This window comes from Mustelus asterias, chromosome 19, assembly GCF_964213995.1.
Source record: "Mustelus asterias chromosome 19, sMusAst1.hap1.1, whole genome shotgun sequence".
Classification (NCBI taxonomy): Eukaryota; Metazoa; Chordata; class Chondrichthyes; order Carcharhiniformes; family Triakidae; genus Mustelus; species Mustelus asterias.
In genome coordinates this window covers 10,586,460-10,609,994 of record NC_135819.1, presented here as the reverse complement: position 1 = coordinate 10,609,994, position 23,535 = coordinate 10,586,460, and the positions used below count along the sequence as shown (strand labels likewise).

General features: G+C 48.4%; 1 protein-coding gene across 4 annotated transcripts in view; it reads left to right on the top strand.

Annotated features, from left to right (window-relative positions):
* The window catches only part of LOC144507761 (noelin-2-like), a 131,450-nt gene that overhangs the window by 28,588 nt on the left and 79,327 nt on the right, over nucleotides 1-23,535 (top strand). For 3 of the 4 annotated variants that reach the window (XM_078235035.1, XM_078235034.1, XM_078235033.1), the window contains one exon: nucleotides 4,315-4,461. In XM_078235035.1, the coding sequence (XP_078091161.1) occupies nucleotides 4,315-4,461 (147 nt within the window). The remainder of the gene's footprint in view (nucleotides 1-4,314; nucleotides 4,462-23,535) is intronic. The other variant, XM_078235036.1, reaches the window with a different exon arrangement.

Genomic DNA, 23,535 nt, shown 5'->3' with positions numbered 1-23,535 from the left:
TGGAGGATTGCGGATGTGGTTCCTATTTTCAAGAAGGGGAATAGGGATAGCCCAGGAAATTACCGACCGGTGAGTCTAACCTCAGTGGTTGGTAAGCTGATGGTGAAGATCCTGAGGGACAAGATTTATGAGCATTTGGAGAGGTTTAGTATGCTCAAGAATACTCAGCATGGCTTTGTCAAAGGCAGATCGTGCCTTACGAGCCTGGTGGAGTTCTTCGAAAATGTGACTAAACACATTGACGAAGGAAAAGCGGTAGATGTGGTTTATATGGATTTTGGCAAGGCATTCGATAAGGTCCCCCATGCAAGGCTTCTAGAAAAAGTGAGAGGGCATGGGATCCAAGGGGCTGCTGTCCTGTGGATCCAGAACTGGCTTGCCCAAAGGAGGCAGAGAGTGTGTATAGATGGGTCTTTTTCTAAATGGAGGTCGGTCACCAGTGGTGTCCCCCAGGGACCTGTTCTGGGACCCTTGCTGTTTGTCATTTTCATAAATGACCTGGATGAGGAAGTGGAGGGATGGGTTGGTAAGTTTGCCGATGACACGAAGGTTGGTGGGGTTGTGGATAGTCTGGAGGGATGTCAGAAGTTACAGAGGGACATAGATAGGATGCAAGACTGGGCGGAGAAGTGGCAGATGGACTTCAACCCAGATAAATGCGTAGTGGTCCATTTTGGCAGGTCAAATGGGATGAAGGAGTACAATATTAAGGGAAAGACTCTTAGTACTGTGGAGGATCAGAAGGACCTTGGGGTCCGGGTCCATAGGACTCTAAAATCGGCCCCGCAGGTGGAGGAGGTGGTTAAGAAGGCGTATGGTGTGCTGGCCTTTATCAATCGAGGGATTGAGTTTAGGAGTCCGGGGATAATGATGCAGCTATATAAGACCCTCATCAGACCCCACTTGGAGTACTGTGCTCAATTCTGGTCGCCTCATTACAGGAAGGATGTGGAAAAGATTGAAAGGGTGCAGAGGCGATTTACAAGGATGTTGCCTGGATTGAGTGGCATGCCTTATGAGGATAGGCTGAGGGAGCTCGGTCTTTTCTCCTTGGAGAGACGTAGGATGAGAGACCTAATAGAGGTATATAAGACGTTGAGAGGCATAGATCGGGTGGACTCTCAGAGGCTTTTTCCCAGGTGGAAATGGCTGCTACGAGAGGACACAGGTTTAAGGTGCTGGGGGTAGGTACAGGGGAAATGTTAGGGGTAAGTTTTTCACACAGAGGGTGGTGGGCGAGTGGAATCGGCTGCCGTCAGTGGTGGTGGAGGCAAACTCAATTGGGTCTTTTAAGAAACTCCTGGATGAGTACATGGGACTTAATAGGATGGAGGGTTATAGATGGGCCTAAAAGGTAGGGATATGTTCAGCACAACTTGTGGGGCCGAAGGGCCTGTTTTGTGCTGTAGTTTTCTATGTTTCTATGTTTCTATGTATCTCAGAGATGATACTAATTTATGTGTGTGTAACAGGTTTTATTCACTGCTTTAAAATGTCTGCTCCAGCTCTTTCTACAAGTTGTTAATTTTCCTCTGAGTCCACACCCAGACTTAACCTGTCAAGCGCAGTGAGCAGCAATAGTAAACGGTCTCACATAATCAAAGGCACAACTATTGAACGCTATGGGTGCGATTCTCTGGCTCCCACCCGTGGCGAGTTTCATGGCAGCAGGAGGCTGCCCCCCCAATGGCAGCTGGTGGGATCTACTGGTTCCATTGCTGTCAATGGAATTCCCATTTAATCGACCTCACATTGCCAGGAAACCCATAGCAGGGGCTGCGGCATCGGGGGGGATCAGAGGATCCTACCAGTGGGATTTACCCACCTTACATATTTATTCCCTGAGAAACTAAAAATCTGTCAGTCTCATAGAAACATAGAAGATAGGGGCAGGAGGAGGCCATTTGGCCCGTCGAGCCTGCTCCGCCATTCATCACCATCATGGCTGATCATCCAACTCAATAGCCTAATCCTGCTTTCCCCCCATAACCTTTGATCCCATTCGCCCCAAGTGCTATGTCTAACTGCTTCCTGAAAACATTCAATGTTTTGCCATCTATCATGCTAACTCATCCAGTATCCACCCTGGGTGGATGTCAGGCCCCCCCTGCTGAGATTAAATAAAATAGTTCCAGTGTCTTCTGCAGGATTTATTTACAATAGAAAGCATTCTCATTCATAAAAACCCATTTACTCCATATACATTCCTAACTGCATCATCCCTAAGATAGGAAACTAACAACTAACATTTAATCCAATTGCATAATCCCTTATAAAAACAAGCATTGCAATTCTTAGTCCTACTTCAAAAAGCCCATAATCACTTGGGGCTACCCATCAAACTCTGAAATGGCAAGCACCTGATTGTGATAATGAACTGTTGTGAAATTAGTCATGCTCTAATCTAGTAATGGTGACCGTAAGACTTATGTCAATTGACAGAGTGAAATAGCAAGCATTTTTTTTTTAGCTCTCCAAAGCTTTTTTTCACAAAGAGTTAAAGATCAGGAGTTTTAAATGCCTTGACAGTAGACAATTCCTCTGGGAAGTCTTTCTTGATACTTTTGACCGTTGCTTTGACAGTTCCAATGAGCTTCACAGTTCCAATAAGAATGTACTTTTTACGCACATTCATGTCCACATTTAGTAAATTCAAAAGGACACCTGACCTCCCCCAAAGGTATTGTGAGACTGTGTCCAAAGCTCTCCAAAGTCTGGCGATCTAAATGAACCTGCAAAGTTCAGACAAGCTTCTACAAGGTCTAATCTGCACATGTCGGAATTCGGACACCTCTCTCACCAAAATGACCCGGGTGGAGCAGCCGACTCTGCAAAACGTACATACCCAAATCCTGACCCAGGCCCATCCTGCTCCTGCCAAAATGCTGTGCTCGGGGTGGGACCCACAGGTAGCAAATGTGATGATGACCAGGCCATCATGAATGATGGTGGTTGAGGGATAAATATTGGCCAAGTCCCTGCCAAGAATTGGCCTGGTCTTCGTTGACATACTGATCTTTAACAATCATGTTTAGGGAGCAGGCGGGACAGGGAGCAGATGGGCAACACGGTGGCACAGTGGTTACCACTGCTGCCTCACAGCGCCAGGGACCCGGGTCCAATTCCAACCTCGGGCCACTGTCTGTGTGGAATCTGCACGTTCTCCCCGTGTCTGTGTGGGTTTCCTCCGGGTGCTCCGGTTTCCTCCTACACTCCAAAGATGTGCGGGTTAGGTTGATTGGCCATGCTAAATTGACCCGACTGTCAGGAGGATTAGCAGGGTAAATATGTGGGATTCATAGAAACTCTACGGTGCAGAAGGAGGCCATTCAGCCCATCAAATCTGCACCAACAACTATCCGACCCCAGGCCCTATCCCCGTAACCCCACACATTTACCCTACTAATCCCTCTAACCTACACATCCCAGGACACTATGGGCAATTTAGCATGGCCAATCACCCTAACCAGCACATCTTTGGACTGCGAGAGAAAACTGAAGGAAACCCATGCAGACATGAGGAGAATGTGCAGACTCTGCACAGACAGTGACCCAAGCCAGGAATCGAACCCGGGTCACTGGAGCTGTGAGGCAACAGTGCTAACCACTGTGCCCCCATGCCAGGGTTGTGGGAATAGGTGGGATTGTGGTTGGCGCAGGCTCGATGGGCCGAATGGCCTCCTTCTGCACTGTAGATCAGCCATGATCTTGTTGAATGGCGGGGCAGGCTCGAAGGGCCAGATGGCCTACTCCTGCTCCTATTTCTTATGTTCTTATGTAGGGATTCTATGATTCAATGACATTGGTTCAACATCTCATCTGAAAGACAGCATGTCCAACACAACAGCACCCTGCTGGCAGCGCCATCCAAGATCGTGTGCTCCATTCCCAACACTGTTTGATAGATAGTTCTAAGTGGTTATGGACTCTATGAAGTGGGACTATGAATTCCAAAGCTTGTTTTTATAAGGGATTACGCCATTGAATAAAATGTTTGTTGCTGAAAGGGATAATGTAATTTAAGGAATGTAAACCTTGGGGCCCAGGGGTGACGGTGCTATCCACTGAGCCACAACGGGCTCTGATCTCGCTGTGGGGTTTGAATACACGCTGTGCTGTACATGCTCGATTGTCTCGGAGTCCAAGAAGGGCCTGAGTGACACCTGGTGCCGGTTAAGCCCTGTTATTTTCGGGACACGGGGCACATTGCTCAGCAGGTTCTGAATGTATTTCCTCTGCGATTGCGTGGCGATGATTCTGCGCGCGCCGTCACCCGCTGAATTACTTTGCTTACTGCTTTATTTTCTCCGCCAGACTCTCTTCCCAAGTCCCGAGGAAGGCTGGGAAATCTACAGTTCCGCCCAGGACCCCGATGGGAAGTGCGTGTGCGCGGTGGTGGCCCAGCGGAGTATGTGCTCACGAGACGCACGGAGTAAGCAACTTCGACAGCTGCTGGAGAAGGTACAGCTTGGGCATTGTTTTATCGCGTTGATGGCATGTTTCCCTCTGTCAGTACATAGAAAATAGGAGCAGGAGTTCGCCATTCGGCCCCTCGAGCCTGTTGCCTCACAGCCCGACCCGGGTTCAATTCCTGGCTTGGGTCACCGTCTGTGTAGAGTCTGCACATTCTCCCCATGTCTGCATGGGTTTCCTTCAGTTTTCTCTCGCAGTCCAAAGATGTGCTGGTTAGGGTGATTGGCCATGCTAAATTGCCCATAGTGTCCTGGGATGTGTAGGTTAGAGGGATTAGTAGGGTAAATGTGTGGGGTTACAGGGATAGGGCCTGGGGTTGGATAGTTGTTGGTGCAGATGTGATCGGCTGAATGGCCTCCTTCTGCACTGTAGAGTTTCTATGACCTGGCCTCCATGGTCTTCTGTGTTGGAGAATTCCACAGGTTCACCATCCTCTGAGTGAAGAAGTTTCTCCTCATCTCAGTCCTAAATCATAGAATCCCCACAGTGCAGAAGGAGGCCATTGGACCCATCGAGTCCGTACCGACCACAATCCCACCCTGGCCCTATCGCTGTAGCCCCACGCTTTGGTACAATGGTTGGCACTGCTGCCTCACAGCACCAGGGACCCAAGTTCGATTCCCGTCTCGGGTGACTGTCTGTGTGGAGTTTGCACGTTCTCCCCGTGTCTGCGTGCGTTTCCTCCGGGTGCTCCGGTTTCCTCCCACAGTCCAAAGACGTGCTGGTTAGGGTGCATTGGCCGTGCTAAATTCTCCCTCAGTGTACCCGAACAGGCGCCGGAGTGTGGCAACTAGGGGATTTTCACAGTAACTTCATTACAGTGTTAATGTAAGCCAGCTTGGGACACGAATAAATAAACTTTATCTTTAACTGCTAATCTCTCTGACACTAAGGGGCAATTTAGCATGGCCAATCAACTTAACTATGCCGCCCAATGGTCTACCCTGTATCCTGAGATTGTGACGCCTTGTTCTAGGACCCCCAGGTCAGAGGAAACAACATCCCAGCATCTAGTCTGTCCAATCCACGTTCCAATCAGATCTCTTCTCATTCTCCTGAACTCCTGTGAATACCGGCCCAATTGACCCAATCTCTCATCGTACTGCAATCCTGCCATCCCAGGAATCAGTCTGGTGATCCTTCGCTGCGCTCCCTGTATGGCAAGTATATCCTTTCTCAGATAAGGAGACCAAAACTGCACACAGGTGTGGTCTCACCAAGGCCCTGAACAGTAGTAGTGAGACATCCTTGCTCCTGTACTCAAATCCTCTCGCAAAGATTGGCCAGCACAGTGGGCGGGATTTTACGACCACTCTCGGGCGAGACCGGAAATTCCCGCCCGAGGTCAACAGAGATTTCCGTTGTCGGGCTCTCGCCGCGCCGATTCTGTGGTGGGCGAGGTGTTAGAGTTCCGGCCATCATCTCCCTTCCTCACAGCTTGCTGTACCCGTTTGCTTGCTTTCAGTGGCTGGTTCACAAGGATGCCCAGCTCCCTTTGTAAATCGACATTTCCCAATCTCTCACCATTTAAATAATACTCTGCCATTCTGTTTCACTGTCTGAAGTGGGTAACTTCACATTTATCCACGTTGTACTGTGTCTGCCATGTACTTGCCCACTCACTCAACTTGTCAAAATCACCTCTCAACATCCTCCTCAGCACTCACATTCCCACCAAGTTTTGTGTCACCAGCAAACTTGGAAATATTACTTTTAGTTCCCTCACCCAGATCATGGATGTATATTGTGAATACTTGGCCACTTCAGAAATGTTCTGTTTATTCCTTCTCTCTGTTTCCTAATCCATTCTCAGTCCATGCCAATATCTTACCCCCAGTCCCGTGTACTTTAATTTTGCACGCTAGCCTCTTACATGGGACTTACCAAAAACTTTCTGAAAATCCAAAATGCGCCACATCCACTGGTTCACATTCCCAATCATAATTCTCCTCATCTCCCCTGCTGGTTCTTTTATCGATTAGCTTAAACCTGTGTCCTCTGGTTGGTATCGGTTCTTGCAGTGAAAGCAATCCCCCCTCCTCCCCCAATGGTCTAAACCCCTTGATTAAGTCTCTCCTTAACCTTCCCTGCTCCAAGGAGTACAACACCCGGGGTGGGCTTTTCCGCCCGCGCTCGCCCCCAAGGCTGGACTTCCCGCCCGAAGTCAAAGGACCTCTGCATGGTGCCGTGAATTTTCTGGCCCGCCCGTTATGATTCCCGTGGCGGGGGGGGGAGGGGATCAACTGGTCTCTCCTCATCATTGCCGTGCCTCATCCCTGCAACCATGTTTTTAAGGCAAAGATTTTTGAACAGCGAAGGAATTAAGGGTTATGGTGAGCGGGCGGGTAAGTGGAGCTGAGTCCACAAAAAGATCAGCCATGATCTTATTGAATGGCGGAGCAGGCTCGAGGGGTCAGGTGGGCGGCACGGTGTCACAGTGGTTAGCACGGCTGCCTTACAGCGCCAGGGGCCCGGGTTCAAATCCCGGCATGGGTCACTGTCTGTGCAGAGTCTGCACGTTCTCCCCGTGTCTGCGTGGGTTTCCTCCAGGTACTCTGGTTTCCTTCCACAGTCCAAAGATGTGTGGGTTAGGTGGATTGGCCAGGCTAAATTGCCCCTTAGTGTACAAAGATGTGCGGGTTAGGTGGATTGGCCATGCTAAATTGACCCTTAGTGTCCAAAGATGTGCAGGTAAAGTGGATTGGCCATGCTATATTGTCCCTTAGTGTCCAAGATTTGCAGGTTAGATGGATTGGCCATGCTAAATTGTCCCTTAATGTTCAAAGATGTGTGGGTTAGGTGGATTGGCGATGCTAAATTGTCCCTTAGTGTCCAAAGATTTGCAGGTTAGATGGATTGGCCATGCTAAATTGTCCCTTAGTGTCCAAAGATTTGCAGGTTAGATGGATTGGCCATGCTAAATTGTCCCTTAGTGTCCAAAGATGTGCAGGTAAAGTGGATTGGCCATGCTAAATTGTCCCTTAGTGTCCAAAGATTTGCAGATTAGATGGATTGGCCATTGCTAAATTGTCCCTTAATGTTCAAAGATGTGTGGGTTAGGTGGATTGGCCATGCTAAATTTTCCCTTAGTGTCCAAAGATTTGCACGTTAGGTGGATTGGCCATGCTAAATTTTCCCTTAGTGTCCAAAGATTTGCACGTTAGGTGGATTGGCCATGCTAAATTTCCCCTTTAGTTTCCAAAGATGTGCTGGTTAGAGTGGATTGTCCGTGCTAAAATCTCCCTCAGTGTACCCGAACAGGTGCCGGAGTGTGGCGACTGGGCGATTTTCACAGTAACTTCATTGTGGGTGTTTAATGGAAGCTGACTTGTGACACTAATAAATACATTTTAAACTTAAGTTAGTTGGCCTACTCCTGCTCCCAGTTCTTATGTTCTTGTTCCGGTGAATCGCACCTCCGTCCTCTGCATGGCCTTGACCTCCTGCGAGTTAACCAAACTGGCTTCAGTCGAAGCAGCGGGTTTACGAAGGCTCGTGTCTCGTCGCTCTGGTCTGCCTCTGAACCCGGATCCCAAATTGAATGGAGAGGGCCCAACTCAATGAATCCATCTGATTTTGCATTCTGTAACCTCTCAGCTGTAATAACAGACTTCTTAAATCACTGTCATACTCATAGAACACAGCAAGTCCTTGAAAGGCAGAGACAAAGTACTTTGCAGGTTAATTAACAGGCAGGAGTCAGTGAAAAGTAGATTATTATTTCATATCTCCAGGGAACAGCGTACGCTCAGATATGTTGACCCTGGTCGATTGCCAAATATCATTTAATTATCTCAATAACGTTATCAGTTATTTCTATATCAGACGATGTGACAATTAAATTGAAGCCTTCCCTTGGTTCAGTAAACAGTCCATTGTTGTGCGTGGTGTTTCATTTGAGTACGAGCCCGGTAATTGTGTAGGTGGCTGAGTGGTATTATTGCTGGACTGTTAATCCAGAAACTCAGCTAACGTTCTGGGGACCCGGGATCAAATCCCGCCACGGCAGATGGTGGAATTTGAATTCAACTTTTAAAAAATCTGGAATTAAGAATCGACTGATGACCCGTGAAACCATTGTCGGAAAAACCCATCTGGTTCACCCATGCCGTTTAGGGAAGGAAATCTGCCGTTCTTACCCAGTCTGGCCTACGCGTGACTCCAGAGCCACAGCAATGTGGGTGACTCTCAACTGCCCTCTGAAATGGCCGACCAAGACACTCAATTGTTCAAGAAGACAGCTCACCACCATCTTCTCAAGGGCAAATAGGGATGGGCGATAAACGTTGGCTCAGCCAGTGACGCCCATGTCCCAGGAATGAATAAAATAAAGTCTACTGGGTCCAAGATTGAAGAATCCAGTGATGTCGTCAGACATGTCCGTCGGGGGATGGGTATGCATTTTATTTGTTTTTCACAGGATGTGGGTATCACTGGAAAAGCCAGCATTTGTTGCCCATTCCTAATTACCCTTGTGTTAAGAGTCAACCGCTGCCCCTCAGGCCTAACCTCTGCCCTTTGGCCTGACCACTGCCTCTCAGTAGGTCTGACCACTGCCCCTTGGCCTGACTGCAGCCTCTCGGCCTGACTGCAGCCTCTCGGCCTGACCACTGCCCCTCAGTAGGCCTGGCCACTGGCCCTTCGCCTGACTGCAGCCTCTCGGCCTAACTGCAGCCTCTCGGCCTGACCACTGCCCCTCAGTAGGCCTGGCCACTGGCCCTTCGCCTGACTGCAGCCTCTCGGCCTAACTGCAGCCTCTCGGCCTGACCACTGGCCCTTAGTAGGCCTGGCCACTGGCCCTTCGCCTGACTGCAGCCTCTCGGCCTGACTGCAGCCTCTCGGCCTGACCACTGCCCCTCAGTAGGCCTGGCCACTGGCCCTTCGCCTGACTGCAGCCTCTCGGCCTAACTGCAGCCTCTCGGCCTGACCACTGGCCCTTAGTAGGCCTGACCACTGCCCCTTGGCCTGACCACTGTCTCTCAATAGGCCTGACCTCTGCCCCTCAGTAGGCCTGAATGCAGCCCCTCAGTAGGCTTGACCTCTGCTCCTCAGCCTGACCACTGCCCCTCAGCCTGACCACTGCCTCTCAGTAGGCCTGACCACTGTCCCTCAGTAGGCCTGACCACTACCGCTCAGTAGGCCTGACCACTGCCGTTCAGTAGGCCTGACCACTGCCCCTCAGTAGGCCTGACCACTGCCCCTCAGTAGGCCTGACCTCTGCCGTTCAGTAGGCCTGACCACTGCCCCTTGGCCTGACTACAGGCCCTCAGCCTTACCACTGTCCTGCAGTAGGCCTGACCGCTGCCCCTCAGCCTGACCACTGCCCCTCAATAGGCCTGACCGCTGCCCCTCAGCAGGCCTGACTGCTGCCCCTCAGCAGGCCTGACCACTGCCCCTCAGTAGGCCTGACCGCTGCCCCTCAGCAGGCCTGACCGCTGCCCCTCAGCAGGCCTGACTGTTGCCCCTTAGCAGGCCTGACCACTGTCCCTCAGTAGGCCTGACCACTGCCCCTCAGTAGGCCTGACCACTGCCCCTTGGCCTGACCACTGCCCCTTGGCCTGACCACTGCCCCTTGGCCTGACTGCAGCCTCTTGGCCTGACCAGTGCCCCTCAGTAGGCCTGACTGCTGCCCCTTGGCCTGACTGCAGCCCCTCAGCCTGACATCTGCCCCGTGTTGTGAAACGATCGTTGCTGAAGGTTGTCTTCCGGATCCTTGTGATTCTTTGCCAGAAATCAGACAGCCCAACAGCGCGAGAAGGATCTGCTCTATTTGGGGCCAATTAGTTAACGGACAGCTTTTCGGAATAAGATGGCAGCATATGTGGCTGCCAGTGACTGGAATGTGTAATTATATCGACAGCAATGTGACAGCTGGGCTTCCGAAACCTTAATCGCCAAAGGAAGAGGCAATGCTAATGAGAATCAGCAGAGTAGATCCACCTGCAACTCTCATCCCGAGATAATTACACAGAGCACTGAAATTCAGGAGAATTTTTCTCCCAGCCCAGTTTTATGGACTTTAATTACTTGTTACTCATTCACATCCAGTCAACAGAAATCCAAGGACTAAAATCCCTTTATCTTTTTTATTTGAATTAGATCCAGTGTATGGATTTATAATGAATTGCCCTTTTCCCATCGAATCCTTGATATAATTTATTATTCAGCAAGATGTAAGCTTCCCATTGAATGGAACCCACTCACACCTCTTCCTGTCCACTCCATTCCCACCAGGAATTCTTGAACCAAGCCATCCATTCACTCCCTTCTCCATAATAAGCTAATTAACCTATTCCCTTTCCCGCTATATATCGTATCCCAATGGAATTCTTTTCCATTAGGTCTAATTGTGTAGAGTTACAATGGACCATCTCCCCTCTCAGTCACTCCACCCATGTTACAGCGGTGACTACAATTCACAAGTACTTCACTGGCTGAAAAGTGTTTTGAATCTCTTTCTCTCTCATTCTTTTTCTCTTTTTCTCTCACTTGCGCTCTCCCAACCTCTCGCTCTCGTTCTCTCTCCCTCATTCTCTCTCCCTCATTCTCACTCACATTCTCTCTCACGCTCTCTCAGTCTCATTCTCTCACTCTCTCTCTCACTCTTACTCTGTCACTCTCTCTCACTCTCTCCCCCTCTCTCTCACTTTCTCTATCTCTCAGTCTCTCTCACTCACTCTCTCTCTCTCCCTCTCACTCACTCTCTCAGTCCCACTCTGTTTCACTCTTTCTCTCTCACTCACTCACTCTCTCTCTCTCTCTCCCCCTCTCACTTGCTCACTCACATACTCACACATTCTCTCTCTTACTCTGTCTCTCCCTCTCCCTCACTTACACTCTCTCCTTCTCTCACTCACTCTCTCGCTCTCTCTCACTTTCGCTCTCACTCACTCACTCATTCTCTATCTCATTCAATCTCTCTCTCTCACTCAACCTCTCGCTCTCTCTCTCTCTCTCTCACCCTCTCTCTCGCTCTTTCTCACTCACTTTTTCTCATGCACTTTCTCTCTCTCACTCACACTCTCTCTCTCCCTCTCTCACTCACTCTCTCAGTCCCACTCTGTTTCACTCTTTCTCTCTCACTCACTCTCTCTCTCTCTCACTCGCTCACTCACATACTCACTCATTCTCTCTCTTCCTCTGTCTCTCCCTCTCCCTCACTTACACTCTCTCCTTCACTCACTCACTCTTTCGCTCTCTCTCACTTTCGCTCTCACTCACTCACACTCTATCTCATTCAATCTCTCTCACTCAATCTCTCGCTCTCTCTCACTCTCTCACTCTCTCTCTCTTTCTCACTCACTTTTTCTCACGCACTTTCCCTCTCTCACACCCTCTCTCTCTCCCTCTCTCACTCACTCTCTCGATCCCACTCTGTCTCACTCTTTCTCTCTCACTCACTCTCTCTCTCTCTCTCTCCCTCTCCCTCGCTCACACATTCACTCACTCACTCATTCTCTCTCTCACTCTGTCTCTCCCTCTCCTGCTCTCTCACTTACAATCTCTCCTTCTCTCACTCATTCTCTCTCTCGCTCTCTCTCACTCACTCTCTATCTCATTCAACATCGCTCACTCACTCTCTCTCTCAATTTCTCTCTCCCACTCTCTCATCCTCTCTCGCTCTTTCTCACTCACTTTTTCTCACTCGCTTTCCCTCCCTCACTCACTCTCTCACTCACTCCCTCACTCCCACTCACTCACACGCTGTCCTTGTTGGCTCTCTATCTCTCTCACTCCCATTCTCACTCATGCATTCTCTTCCACTCATTCTCTCTCACTCTTTCTCTCTTATTGAACAGATAATCATGGGTTCAGACATGTTACAATTCTTCCCACGATATAGAATGTGTGAACCAAACATTCTTCTCCCAATTAAGTCAATCCCATTCTTCCATCCAAGGATATACTCCAGCAAAACACTTTACCCATCCTCACTGAAATTATCTATTGCAACGAGCTATTCGTCAGTATGTCAGTGTAACTTCAAAATGCAAATGCTCATGTACATACAGTTATAAAACATATGATATTTCTGGTGTCTGAAGGCCATTCAGTCCATTGGGTTTGTGCTGGCCATAAGAAACTAACCAGCCTACATCTGCTTTCCATCCCTTGGTCTGTCCTGAAGGTAATAGCATGTTAAGTATATGTCCAAGTTTTCTTTTAAGTGTTCTGAAGATTTCTGCCTCTCCAAAAATTTCAGGCAGTGAGTTCCAGATCCCATCAACCTGGGTAACAAAATTCTCATCAATTCCCTTTTAATCATTCCAAAAGTTTATTTGTTAGTCACAAGTAAGGCTTGCATTAACACTGCAATGAAGTTACTGTGAAATTCCCCTAGTCACCACATTCCGGTGCCTGTTCGGGCCAATGCACCCTAACCAGCACACCTTTTGGACTGTGGGAGGAAACCGGAGCACCCGGAGGAAACCCACGCAGACGCGGGGAGAATGTGCAAACTCCACACAGACAGTGACCCAAGCCGGGAATCGAACCCGGGTCCCTGATGCCATGAGGCAGCAGTGCTAACCACTGTGCCACCGTGCTGCCCTGTTATTTTAAATAAATTATTAAAACCAATTATTTTAAATCAATGTCCCCAGTTATTGACCTCTCTGCTCAGGGAAGTAGCTTCTTGTGTTCGCGTTATCCGGGCTCCACGTAATTTTATACGAACCAATCGAACTTTCCCTCAGGTCTTTCTGTTCCAAACAGTCTTTTTGTGGATATAAAAAAAATTCTCCATTGCTGGCAACATCCTCATAAATCTTCCTTGTGTTCTCATAGAGCCTTAGAGGTTTACAGCATGGAAACAGGCCCTTCGGCCCAACTTGTCCATGCCCCCACTTTTTTTTAACCGCTAAGCTAGTTCCAATTGCCCACATTTGCCCCATATCCCTCTATACCCATCGTACCCATGTAGCTGTCTAAATGCTTTTTAAAAGACAAAATTGTACCCGCCTCTCTTACTACCTCTGGCAGCGCGTTCCAGACACTCACCACCCTCTGTGTGAAAGAATTGACCCTCTTGAACCCTTTTGTATCTCTCCCCTCTCACCTTAAACCTATGCCCTCTAGTTTTAGACTCCCCTACCTTTGGGAAAAGATATTGACTATCTAGCTGATCTGTGCCCCTCATTATTTTATAGACCTCTATAAGATCATCCCTCAGCCTCGAACGCTCCAGAGAAAAAAGTCCTAGTCTATCCTGCTTTGATAGTGGAGTCGGACACTTTAGGAACTTTCAAGCGGTTATTGGATAGGCACATGGAGCACAACAGAATGATATGGAGTGGGATAGCTTGATCTTGGTTTCGGACAAAGCTCGGCACAACATCGAGGGCCAAAGGGCCTGTACTGTGCTGTACTGTTCTATGTTCTATGTTCTATCCAGCCTCTCCTTATAACTCAAACCATCAAGTCCCGGTAGCATCCTAGTAAATCTTTTCAGCACTCTTTCTAGTTTACTAATACCCTTTCTATTATAGGGTGCCCAGAACTGTACACAGTATTCCAAATGTGGCCTTACCAATGTCTTGTACGACTTCAACAAGACGTCCCAACTCCTGTATTCTGTCCACTGGGGTCACACACTTCCTGTAATGCAGTGACCAGAACTGGGCACGGTGCTCTGCTCAGTTGTGCTTCATATAACCTCCCTGCTTCAACCAATAACGGAATATATCTCAGCTGTGTTTACCACCTCCTCCGCCTGTTCTGCTACCTTCAGGGGGCATGTGACCCAAGGTCCCTCTGCTCCTCTCAAAAATCCAACCCTTTCTTGTGTATACCTCTGCCTTGTTTGTCTTCCTCAATTGCATTACCTGAGACCTTTCTGGATTGCAATTCCACTTGTCACATTTCTACCAGTCTATTGATTGTTTTTAACAGTTCTACAGTCTTCTCTTACAAACTAGCCCAATTACCATATCACCTGCCAACTTCTAAATCATATGCCCTTCTGTGTCATATGCAGAAGGAGGCCATTCAACCCATCGAGTCTGTACTGACTCTCAGACAGACCATCATACCCAGGCCTTATCCCCACTAATCCCCTTAAACTGCAGATGTTTGGACACTAAGGGGCAATTTCCATGCCCAATCCACACTAACCTACACAACTTTGGACACTAAGGAGCAATTTAGCATGGCCAATCCACCTAATTTGCACACCTTTGGACACTAAGGAGCAATTTAGCATGGCCAATCCACCTAATCTGCACACCTTTGGACACGAAGGAGAATTTAGCATGGCCAATCCACCTAACCCGCACATCTTTGGATACTAATGAGCAATTTAGCATAGCCAATCCACCTAACCTGCACATCTTTGCACACTAAGGGACAATTTAGCATGGCTAATCCACCTAACCTGCACATCTTTGGAGTGTCGGAGGAAGCCAGAGCACCCGGAGGAAAACCCTGCAGACATGGGGAGAACATGCAAACTCCACACAGACAGTTATCTAAAGCGGGAATCGAACGCGTGTCCTTGGCGCTGTAAGGTGGCAGTGCTAACCATGTGTCCAGTTGATTGACATATGCTATAAAAAGGGCCAGGTTATTGGCGGTTCTGGGTTGTTACGTGACTGTGACTGTGGTCCGAAACAACATGGTTGATTATTAAATGCCCTGTGATGTGGCCAAATGAGCCATTAGGCTTCCAAAGGAAGACAGTGAGGTTTGGCCAATAAAAGTTGGCCTTGCCCAGGGCCCCCAACCTGAGAATCAACTTAAAAAACGATTGACTGGAATGTACTGTCTGAGAGTGTGGTGGAGACAGATTCACACAGCGAGTGGTTAGGATCTGGAATGTACTGTCTGAGAGTGTGGTGGAGACAGATTCACACAGCGAGTGGTTAGGATCTGGAATGTACTGTCTGAGAGTGCGGTGGAGACAGATTCACACAGCGAGTGGTTAGGATCTGGAATGTACTGTCTGAGAGTGCGGTGGAGACAGATTCACACAGCGAGTGGTTAGGATCTGGAATGCACTGTCTGAGAGTGTGGTGGAGACAGATTCACACAGCGAGTGGTTAGGATCTGGAATGTACTGCCTGAGAGTGTGGTGGAGACAGATTCACGCAGCGAGTGGTTAGGATCTGGAATGCACTGTCTGAGAGTGTGGTGGAGACAGATTCACACAGCGAGGGGTTAGGATCTGGAATGTACTGTCTGAGAGTGTGGTGGAGACAGATTCACGCAGCGAGTGGTTAGGATCTGGAATGCACTGTCTGAGAGTGTGGTGGAGACAGATTCACACAGCGAGGGGTTAGGATCTGGAATGTACTGTCTGAGAGTGTGGTGGAGACAGATTCACACAGCGAGGGGTTAGGATCTGGAATGTACTGTCTGAGAGTGTGGTGGAAACAGGTTCAATCAGAATCTTCAAAAGGGAATTAGACTGTTGCCTGAAATGGAAAAAAATGTACATTTTATCTCACTGTGCTAAAAGGAAATTCACTTTGTCTGTTGTTGTGTTTTGAATTAAATCTGTGTTCTCTGCTTTCCAATTCACCCTCAGTACCTTTCTCCTGAATTACTCTTTCAAATTCTTTCCTCATTCTTGGTGCCCCTTATTAACGCCTATTCTCGACCTACTCTCTACTTTAAGGAGAACAATCCCAGCTTCTCTAGTCGCTGAACGTGACTGAAGTCCCTGTTATCTTGATACAAACATAGTAATTAGGAGGAGTAGGCCATTCAGCCCATCCAGTCTGTTCCTCCATTATATTAGACAATGGCTCGTGTGATTCTAACCACATTCCTGCCTGCCCCCAATAACCTTCCACCCCATTTGTCAATCAAGAATCTATCTAGCTCTGCGTTAAAAATATTCACAGACTCTGCTCCCACTGCCCTTTGAGGAAGAGAGTTCCAGAGTCCCAGAACTCTCTGGGAGAAAACATTTCTCCTCATCTCTGTCTTAAATGGGCAACCCTTTATTTTTAATCACTGACCCCTACTTCTAAATTCTCAGATTTCCTCTCCTCATCCACCCTGTCAATACACAAGGGTGGAATTTTTCCGTCCGGTCCACCACGAGAATCATAGCAGGCGGCACGGTGGCACAGTGGTTAGCACCGCTGCCTCATAGCGCCAGGGACCCATGTTCAGTTCCGGCATTGGGTCACTGTCTGTATGGAGTCTGCATGTTCTCCCCTGTGTCGGCATGGGTTTCCTCGGGGTGCTCCGGTTTCCTCCCACAGTCCAAAGATGTCCGGGTTCGGTGCATTGGCCATGCTAAATTGCCCCCTTTTGTCAGGGGGATTAGTTGGGTAAATATGGGGGGTTTACAGGGATAGGGCCTGGGTGGGATTGTGGTCGGCGCAGACTCAATGGGCCAAATGGCCTCCTTCCGCACTGTAGGGATTCTATGGAATGGACCATGCAAACGTACACTGACCTCGGCGGGATTTTCTGGACTTGGGGGCGAGTGCATCCGGAAAGTCCTGCCCATAGAATTGAACCCGGGTCCCTGGCACTGTGAGGCCTGGTGTTGTGAGACTTCTTACTGTGAGGCAGCAGTGCTAATCACTGTGCCACCGTGCCACCCACAGGATCTTACACATTTCGATCAAGTCATCTCCTACTCTTCTAAACTCTGGCGAAATGCAATTCCAACCTTTCCTCACAAGACAACCCACCCATTCCAGGTTGATTTGATTTGATTTATTATTGTCACATGTATTAACATACAGTGAAAAGTATTGTTTCTTGCGCGCTATACAGACAAAGCATACCGTTCATAGAGAAGGAAACGAGAGAGTGCAGAATGTAGTGTTACAGTCATAGCTCGGGTACAGAGAAAGATCAACTTAGTGCGAGGTAGGTCCATTCAAAAGTCTGACAGGGAAGAAGCTGTTCTTGAGTCGGTTGGTTTGCGACCTCAGACTTTTGTATATTTTTCCCCACGGAACAAGGCGGAAGAGAGAATGTCCAGGGTGCATGGGGTCCTTAATTATGCTGGCTGCTTTTCTGAGGCAGCGGGAAGCGTAGACGGAGTCAATGGATGGGAGGCTGGTTTACGTGATGGACTGGGCTTCATTCACAATCTTTTGTAGTTTCTTGCGGGAAGGAGCCATACCAAGCTGTGATACATTTGATTTTGATTTTGATTTAATTTGATTTCTTGTTGTTAAATATATGAGTATACAGTGAAAAGTATTGTTTCCTGCACGCTATGCAGACAGATCATACCATTCATAGAGAAGGATAGGAGAGTTTGCGTGATGGATTGGGCTACATTCACGACCCTTTTGTAGTTCCTTGCGGTCTTGGGCAGAGCAGGAGCCCATACCAAGCTGTGATACAACCAGAAAGAATGCTTTCTATGGCAAAAGTTGTAAAAGGTATTATTCTCGTAAACCTTCCTTGAACTGCTTCCAACAAACAATGGGCCAAATGGCCTCCTTCTGCGCTGTAATGATTGTGTGAAGTATTCCCATTTGCTGTCCTCCCCTTGGGATTTTCAGTGATGACGGAGTTTAAAATTGCGTTCTCAGTAGAGAGCTTCCGAAACGGCAAAAGGAAAGTATAAGCACTCTTTAATTTTGAAACTGCTCATGAATATGTAAGAGGCATAGATTAAAGTTTATGTACTTAGCACCTGATTTCTTAGTGTCTAATTAAGTACTTTCAGTCAATGAAGCATTTGAATATTCCGGAAATGCTAACAGTGGCCACTTGGACTGCCGTAATATGTTAGCTTATTAGTATGCGCATAAACTGGCCTCATCTGTTCGAGGCTCCTTGCCTGTGAGATACAGGGTTCCAGTTTCCACTTCTGGCTGGTTTCTGTCAAGAGCACTGATGTGTCAGTGCACATCACGCATCGGAAAAACTACACCTCCTTGGCAAAGCTGGCAGCGGGATCTGCAATCTCAGTCGACGGGCATCGCCATAAAGATGTGACTAATGCCACAACTTCCAAATATGTGGCCTTCTCACAGAGGGGAGGAGACCCAGCCAAAATTATGTGCAAATGTCACTGAATCATCTGTGTCACAGATGGAGGCCATTCAGCCCTTCGCCTACATACCGGCACTCCATGGAGATTCGGTTCGATTTGATTGCCGCATGTATTTATTTATTAGTCACAAGTTAGGCTTACATTAACACTGCAACGAAGTTGCTGTGAAAATCTCCTAGTCGCCGCACTCCTGTTCGGGTTACACTGAGGGAGAATGTAGCACGGCCAAAGCACCCTAACCGGCACGTCTTTCGGACTGTGGGAGGAAACCGGAGGAAACCCACGCAGACACGGGGACACAATGGCACAGCTTGGCACAGCTTGGGTCACTGTCTGTGCGGAGTCTGCATGGAGTGCCGGTATGTAGACTCCGCACAGACAGTGACCCAAGCCGGGAATCGAAGCCCGGGTCCCTGAAGCTGTGAGGCAGCAGTGCCGCTGTGCCATTGTGCCACCGTGCCGTGCCATTGGGATACAGTGAAAAGTATTGTTTCTTGCGCATTGTGCAGGCAAAACATATCGTTCATAGAGTACATGGGGAGAAGGAAAGGAGAGGGTGCAGAATATAGTGTCACAGTCATAGCTCGGTTGTAGAGAAAGATCAACTTAATGTAATATGAACACTGAAAATGCTGGAAAATCTCAGCAGGTCTGACAGCATCTGTGGGGAGAGAAAAGAGCTGACGTTTCGAGTCTGGAAGACCCTTCATCAGAGCCATCTAGGTCATCTAAACTTGAAATGTTTAGCTCTATTTTCTCCCCACAGATGCTGTCAGAGCTGCTGAGATTTTCCAGCATTTTCTTTTTTGTTTCAGATTCCAGCATCCGCAGTATTTCGCTTTTATCAGCTTAATATAAGGTCAAAAGTCTGGTGGCAGCAGGGAAGAAGCTGTTCTTGAGTCGATTGGTACGTGTCCTCAGACTTTTGTATCTTTTTCCCGACGGAAGAAGGTGGAAGAGAGAATGTCCGGGGTGCGTGGGGTCCTTGATTATGCTGGCTGCTTTTCCGAGGCAGCGGGAAGTGTAGACAGAGTCAATGGATGGGAGGCTGGTTTGCGTGATGGATTGGGCTTCATTCACCATCCTTTGTAGTTTCTTGCGGTCTTGGACAGAGCAGGAGTCATAGCAAGCTGTGATACATCCAGAAAGGATGCTTCCTATGGTGCTGGCTGCTTTTCCAAAGCAGCGGGAAGTGTTACTTTTCAATAATTGTATAGAATTTCCAGCGCGTCAGTGTGACTGTAAACCTGGTAGGGAATTTTCAGAGAAGGTTCCACATCCAGAGAATTGTCGGAATGCAGAACATATTAACATGGGGAGCATTTGGGGTGAACAACTTAGATATTAATTAAGAGGAGTTTTGGATAAACACATGAGGGAGAAAGGAATGATTGGATATGCTGGAAAGGTTCAGTGAAGTAAGGGGGGAGTATTGTCCACTGGGGCCAAATGGCTTGTTTCTGCACTAGTTAGACCCACCTGAAGGAGCTGCTTTGTCAATGTGTGTGGTTCTAATCACACAAAAATTACTTCGCTACCTTTGTGCCATCTGTAATAATCCGTGGCTGTAATGACTTGAAACCTGTTGCCTATAAGGATGCTGGAATCAGAGACAATCGATGACTTTGTAAAGAAATTGGACAGGCAATTCATTGGAAATAACCTTGTCGATTTATGGGGATAGGGCCGGGGAGTGGGATTGATTAGATTGCCCGGCTACAGGGAGCTGGCATGCACTCAATGGGCTGAATGGCCTCCAGTGTGAGTCTGCAGGGATGGTGAAAGAGAAATGGGACTGATGGGATTGCTCTAAGGAGGGCTAACATGCAGTGGATGGGGCTGAATGGCCTCCAGCGTAGGTGTGTGGGGATTGAGCAAGGGGAATGGGGCTGATGGGATTGCTTTACAGAGGCGGCACAGTAGCACAGTGGTTAGCACTGCTGCTTCACAGCGCCAGGGACCAGGGTTCGAATCCTGGCTCGGGTCGCTGTCTGTGTGGAGTTTGCACATTCTCCTCGTGTCTGCGTGGGTTTCCTCCGGGTGCTCCGGTTTCCTCCCACAGTCTAAAGATGTGCGGGTTAGTTTGATTGGCCATGATAAAATTGCCCCTTAGTGTCCTGAGATGCGTAGGTTAGAGGAATTAGCGGGTAAAATGTGTAGCGATAAGGGGGTAGGGCCTGGGTAGGATTGTGGTCGGTGCAGACTCGATGGGCCAGATGGCCTCTTTCTGCACTGTAGGGTTTCTATGATTTCTATGAGGGCGAACATGCTGTGGATGGGCTGAACGGCCTCCAGTGTAGGTTTGCACAGATATAGTAAAGGGAATGGGACTGATTGGATTGCACTACCGAGAGCTGGCATGCACTCAATGGGCTGAATGGCCTCCAATGTATGTTGGCGGGCACAGAGCAAGGGGGTTGGGACTGATTGGATTGTTCTACAAAGGGCTAGCATGCACTCAGTGGGCTGAATGGCCTTCAATGTTCTGCAGGGTAGAGCAAGGGAAATGGGATGGCCCTACAGAAGGCTAGCATGCAGTGGGTGGGGCTGAATGGCCTCCTGCGCCGTATGCCTCTATTACTCTAGAACCCTCATTCCTCCTACCTTGCTTGGAGTGGTAAAGTGAGTTCCTTTTATCGAAGATTTGTCTTAACATACTTGAGCTCCCCTGCAGACTTGAGGTAAAATTTATTTATCAATTATATTGTTAATGCGGTGTCCATTAGCAGCGTAATGACTGCTTCTATGTAGACAAACATGACAACTATGCCAGGACAATGAGAGGCAGCATGAAAGACCAGTTAGTCTGTTATGTTGGAATTATTATTGACGATGAATCTTCCTCTGGCTAAGGAGTGAGTAGTTACTCTAATGAGAGTTCTGCATTGCGAGTTTAGAATAATCAGTATTCCCTCAGGGGCCATAAGCTAAGAGTTTGCTCTCTGAATACGGCAAAGTATTTTCATAGCCAGCTGAGAATTATGAATGCTGAACTTCACAGAAGCATTGAAAAATTGGGACCCGCAATCTATGCGCTTTGTAATCTTGCCATCTCGCTGAGAATGGATTATCTGTCCCTCCAGCATTCGAGACTAAAAAGCGGTCTAAACTTGTTGGCACACTGCACAAAAACACGCTAACCTAGACAGCTCAACAAGACAGGAAATGTCCTCGTTAATACGGAGGGATCTTGATGAGAATCCTTGTTTAAGCCGGGGTGCATTTCTACCTCCTAAGTTTAAGTTTAAAGTTTATGTATTAATGTCAGAAGTAGGCTTACATTAACACTGCAATGAAGTTACTGTGAAAATTTCCCTAGTCGCCTAGTCCGTCGCCTGTTCGGATACACTGAGGGAGAATTTAGCCAGGCCAATTCACACCTAACCAGAACATCTTTCGGACTGTGACCGGAGCACCCGAGGAAACCCACGCAGACACGGGGAGAACGTGCAGACTCCGCACAGACGGTGACCCAAGCCGGGAATCGAACCCGGGTCCCTGGCGCTGTGAGGCAGCAGTGCTGACCACTGTGCCACCTGCATCCTAGCACCCAACGATAGCACTGCTCCCTATACGTGCATCTCGCGTTGGATAAGACGCTGCCCCATGCACCAGAACAGCCTGAAAAGAATAATGCCCTGGCAAAATTATTCGCACGCCATTTTCTTTTGGGTTGAGACCCACTGGGAACAGCTTCTTCCCTGCTGCCATCAGACATTTGAATTTTCCTATCACATATTAAGCTGATGAAAAGCAGCCAGCATGACCATGGGTGGCACGGTGGCACAGTGGTTGGCACTGGTGCCTCACGGCGCCAGGGACCCAGCTTCGATTCCCAGCTTGGGTCACTGTCTGTGCGGAGTCTGCATGTTCTCCCCCGTGTCTGCGTGGGTTAGGATCTGGAGTGTACTGTCTGAGTGTGTGGTGGAGACAGATTCACACAGCGAGTGGTTAGGATCTGGAATGCACTGTCTGAGAGTGTGGTGGAGACAGATTCACACAGTGAGTGGTTAGAATCTGGAATGTACTGTCTGAGAGTGTGGTGGAGACAGATTCACGCAGCGAGTGGTTAGGATCCGGAATGTACTGTCTGAGAGTGTGGTGGAGACAGATTCACACAGCGAGTGGTTAGGATCTGGAATGTACTGTCTGAGAGTGTGGTGGAGACAGATTCACACAGTGAGTGGTTAGGATCTGGAATGCACTGTCTGAGAGTGTGGTGGAGACAGATTCACACAGCGAGTGGTTAGGATCTGGAATGCACTGTCTGAGAGTGTGGTGGCGACAGGTTCGATTGAAGCATTCGAAAAGGAAATTAGACTGTTATATGAAAAGGAAGAATGTACAGGGTTACGAAGGAAGATGGGAGGATGCCACTCAGTGAACTGCCATTCAGGGGGCAGCCCAGTCACAGTTTAGCACCTGATCTCACCTGATCCCAGGGCAATCTAGGAGAACTGCCCTCGCTGTTTTCCTTTAAATATTTCATGAGAGAATCTTCACATCGTACATGAAGTTAATTTGGCGGGATTTTCCAGCGTTTCCCGCCTGTAGCATCGTCCGGTCCACGCCATCTGGAAAATCCTGGTCAATATTCACACCAGGCAAACAGGTGACTTGGCCCAATGTGCGGTTTAACTCTCCACATTGAGATTCCATCCACCCTGCCTCATTAATCCCAGTATTTCAGCTCCGCTGAGAGAGTCTTGGCTCTTCTCCAACAATAGCAAAGCTGGGAATACGGGGATGTGAATTTGCTGCTGCCCAGTGCACAGACTCAGTGAACATCCAGCGCAAGATTGGTGGCTGCTTGAGTCCGCATTGTTACTCACAGTTTGTGTGTGTGGCAGGGACAGTGGCACAGACTCTCCCAGTGTGTTCAGTAATCTCTGTGCCATTGGTCAGTAACGAGTTAATTAGTGCCTTTTATGACAGGGCTCCTGATAAATAAAGCCAATAGCTTCAAGCCCAGCCTCTCAAAACTACTCTCCTGGCGAAGCTGGTTCTGTGCAAAGCAGACTACTGGCCAATTTAATTAGCACTCAAGGGACTGCATCAGATTGCTGTCGCATCTTACAAGCTCCTGATCT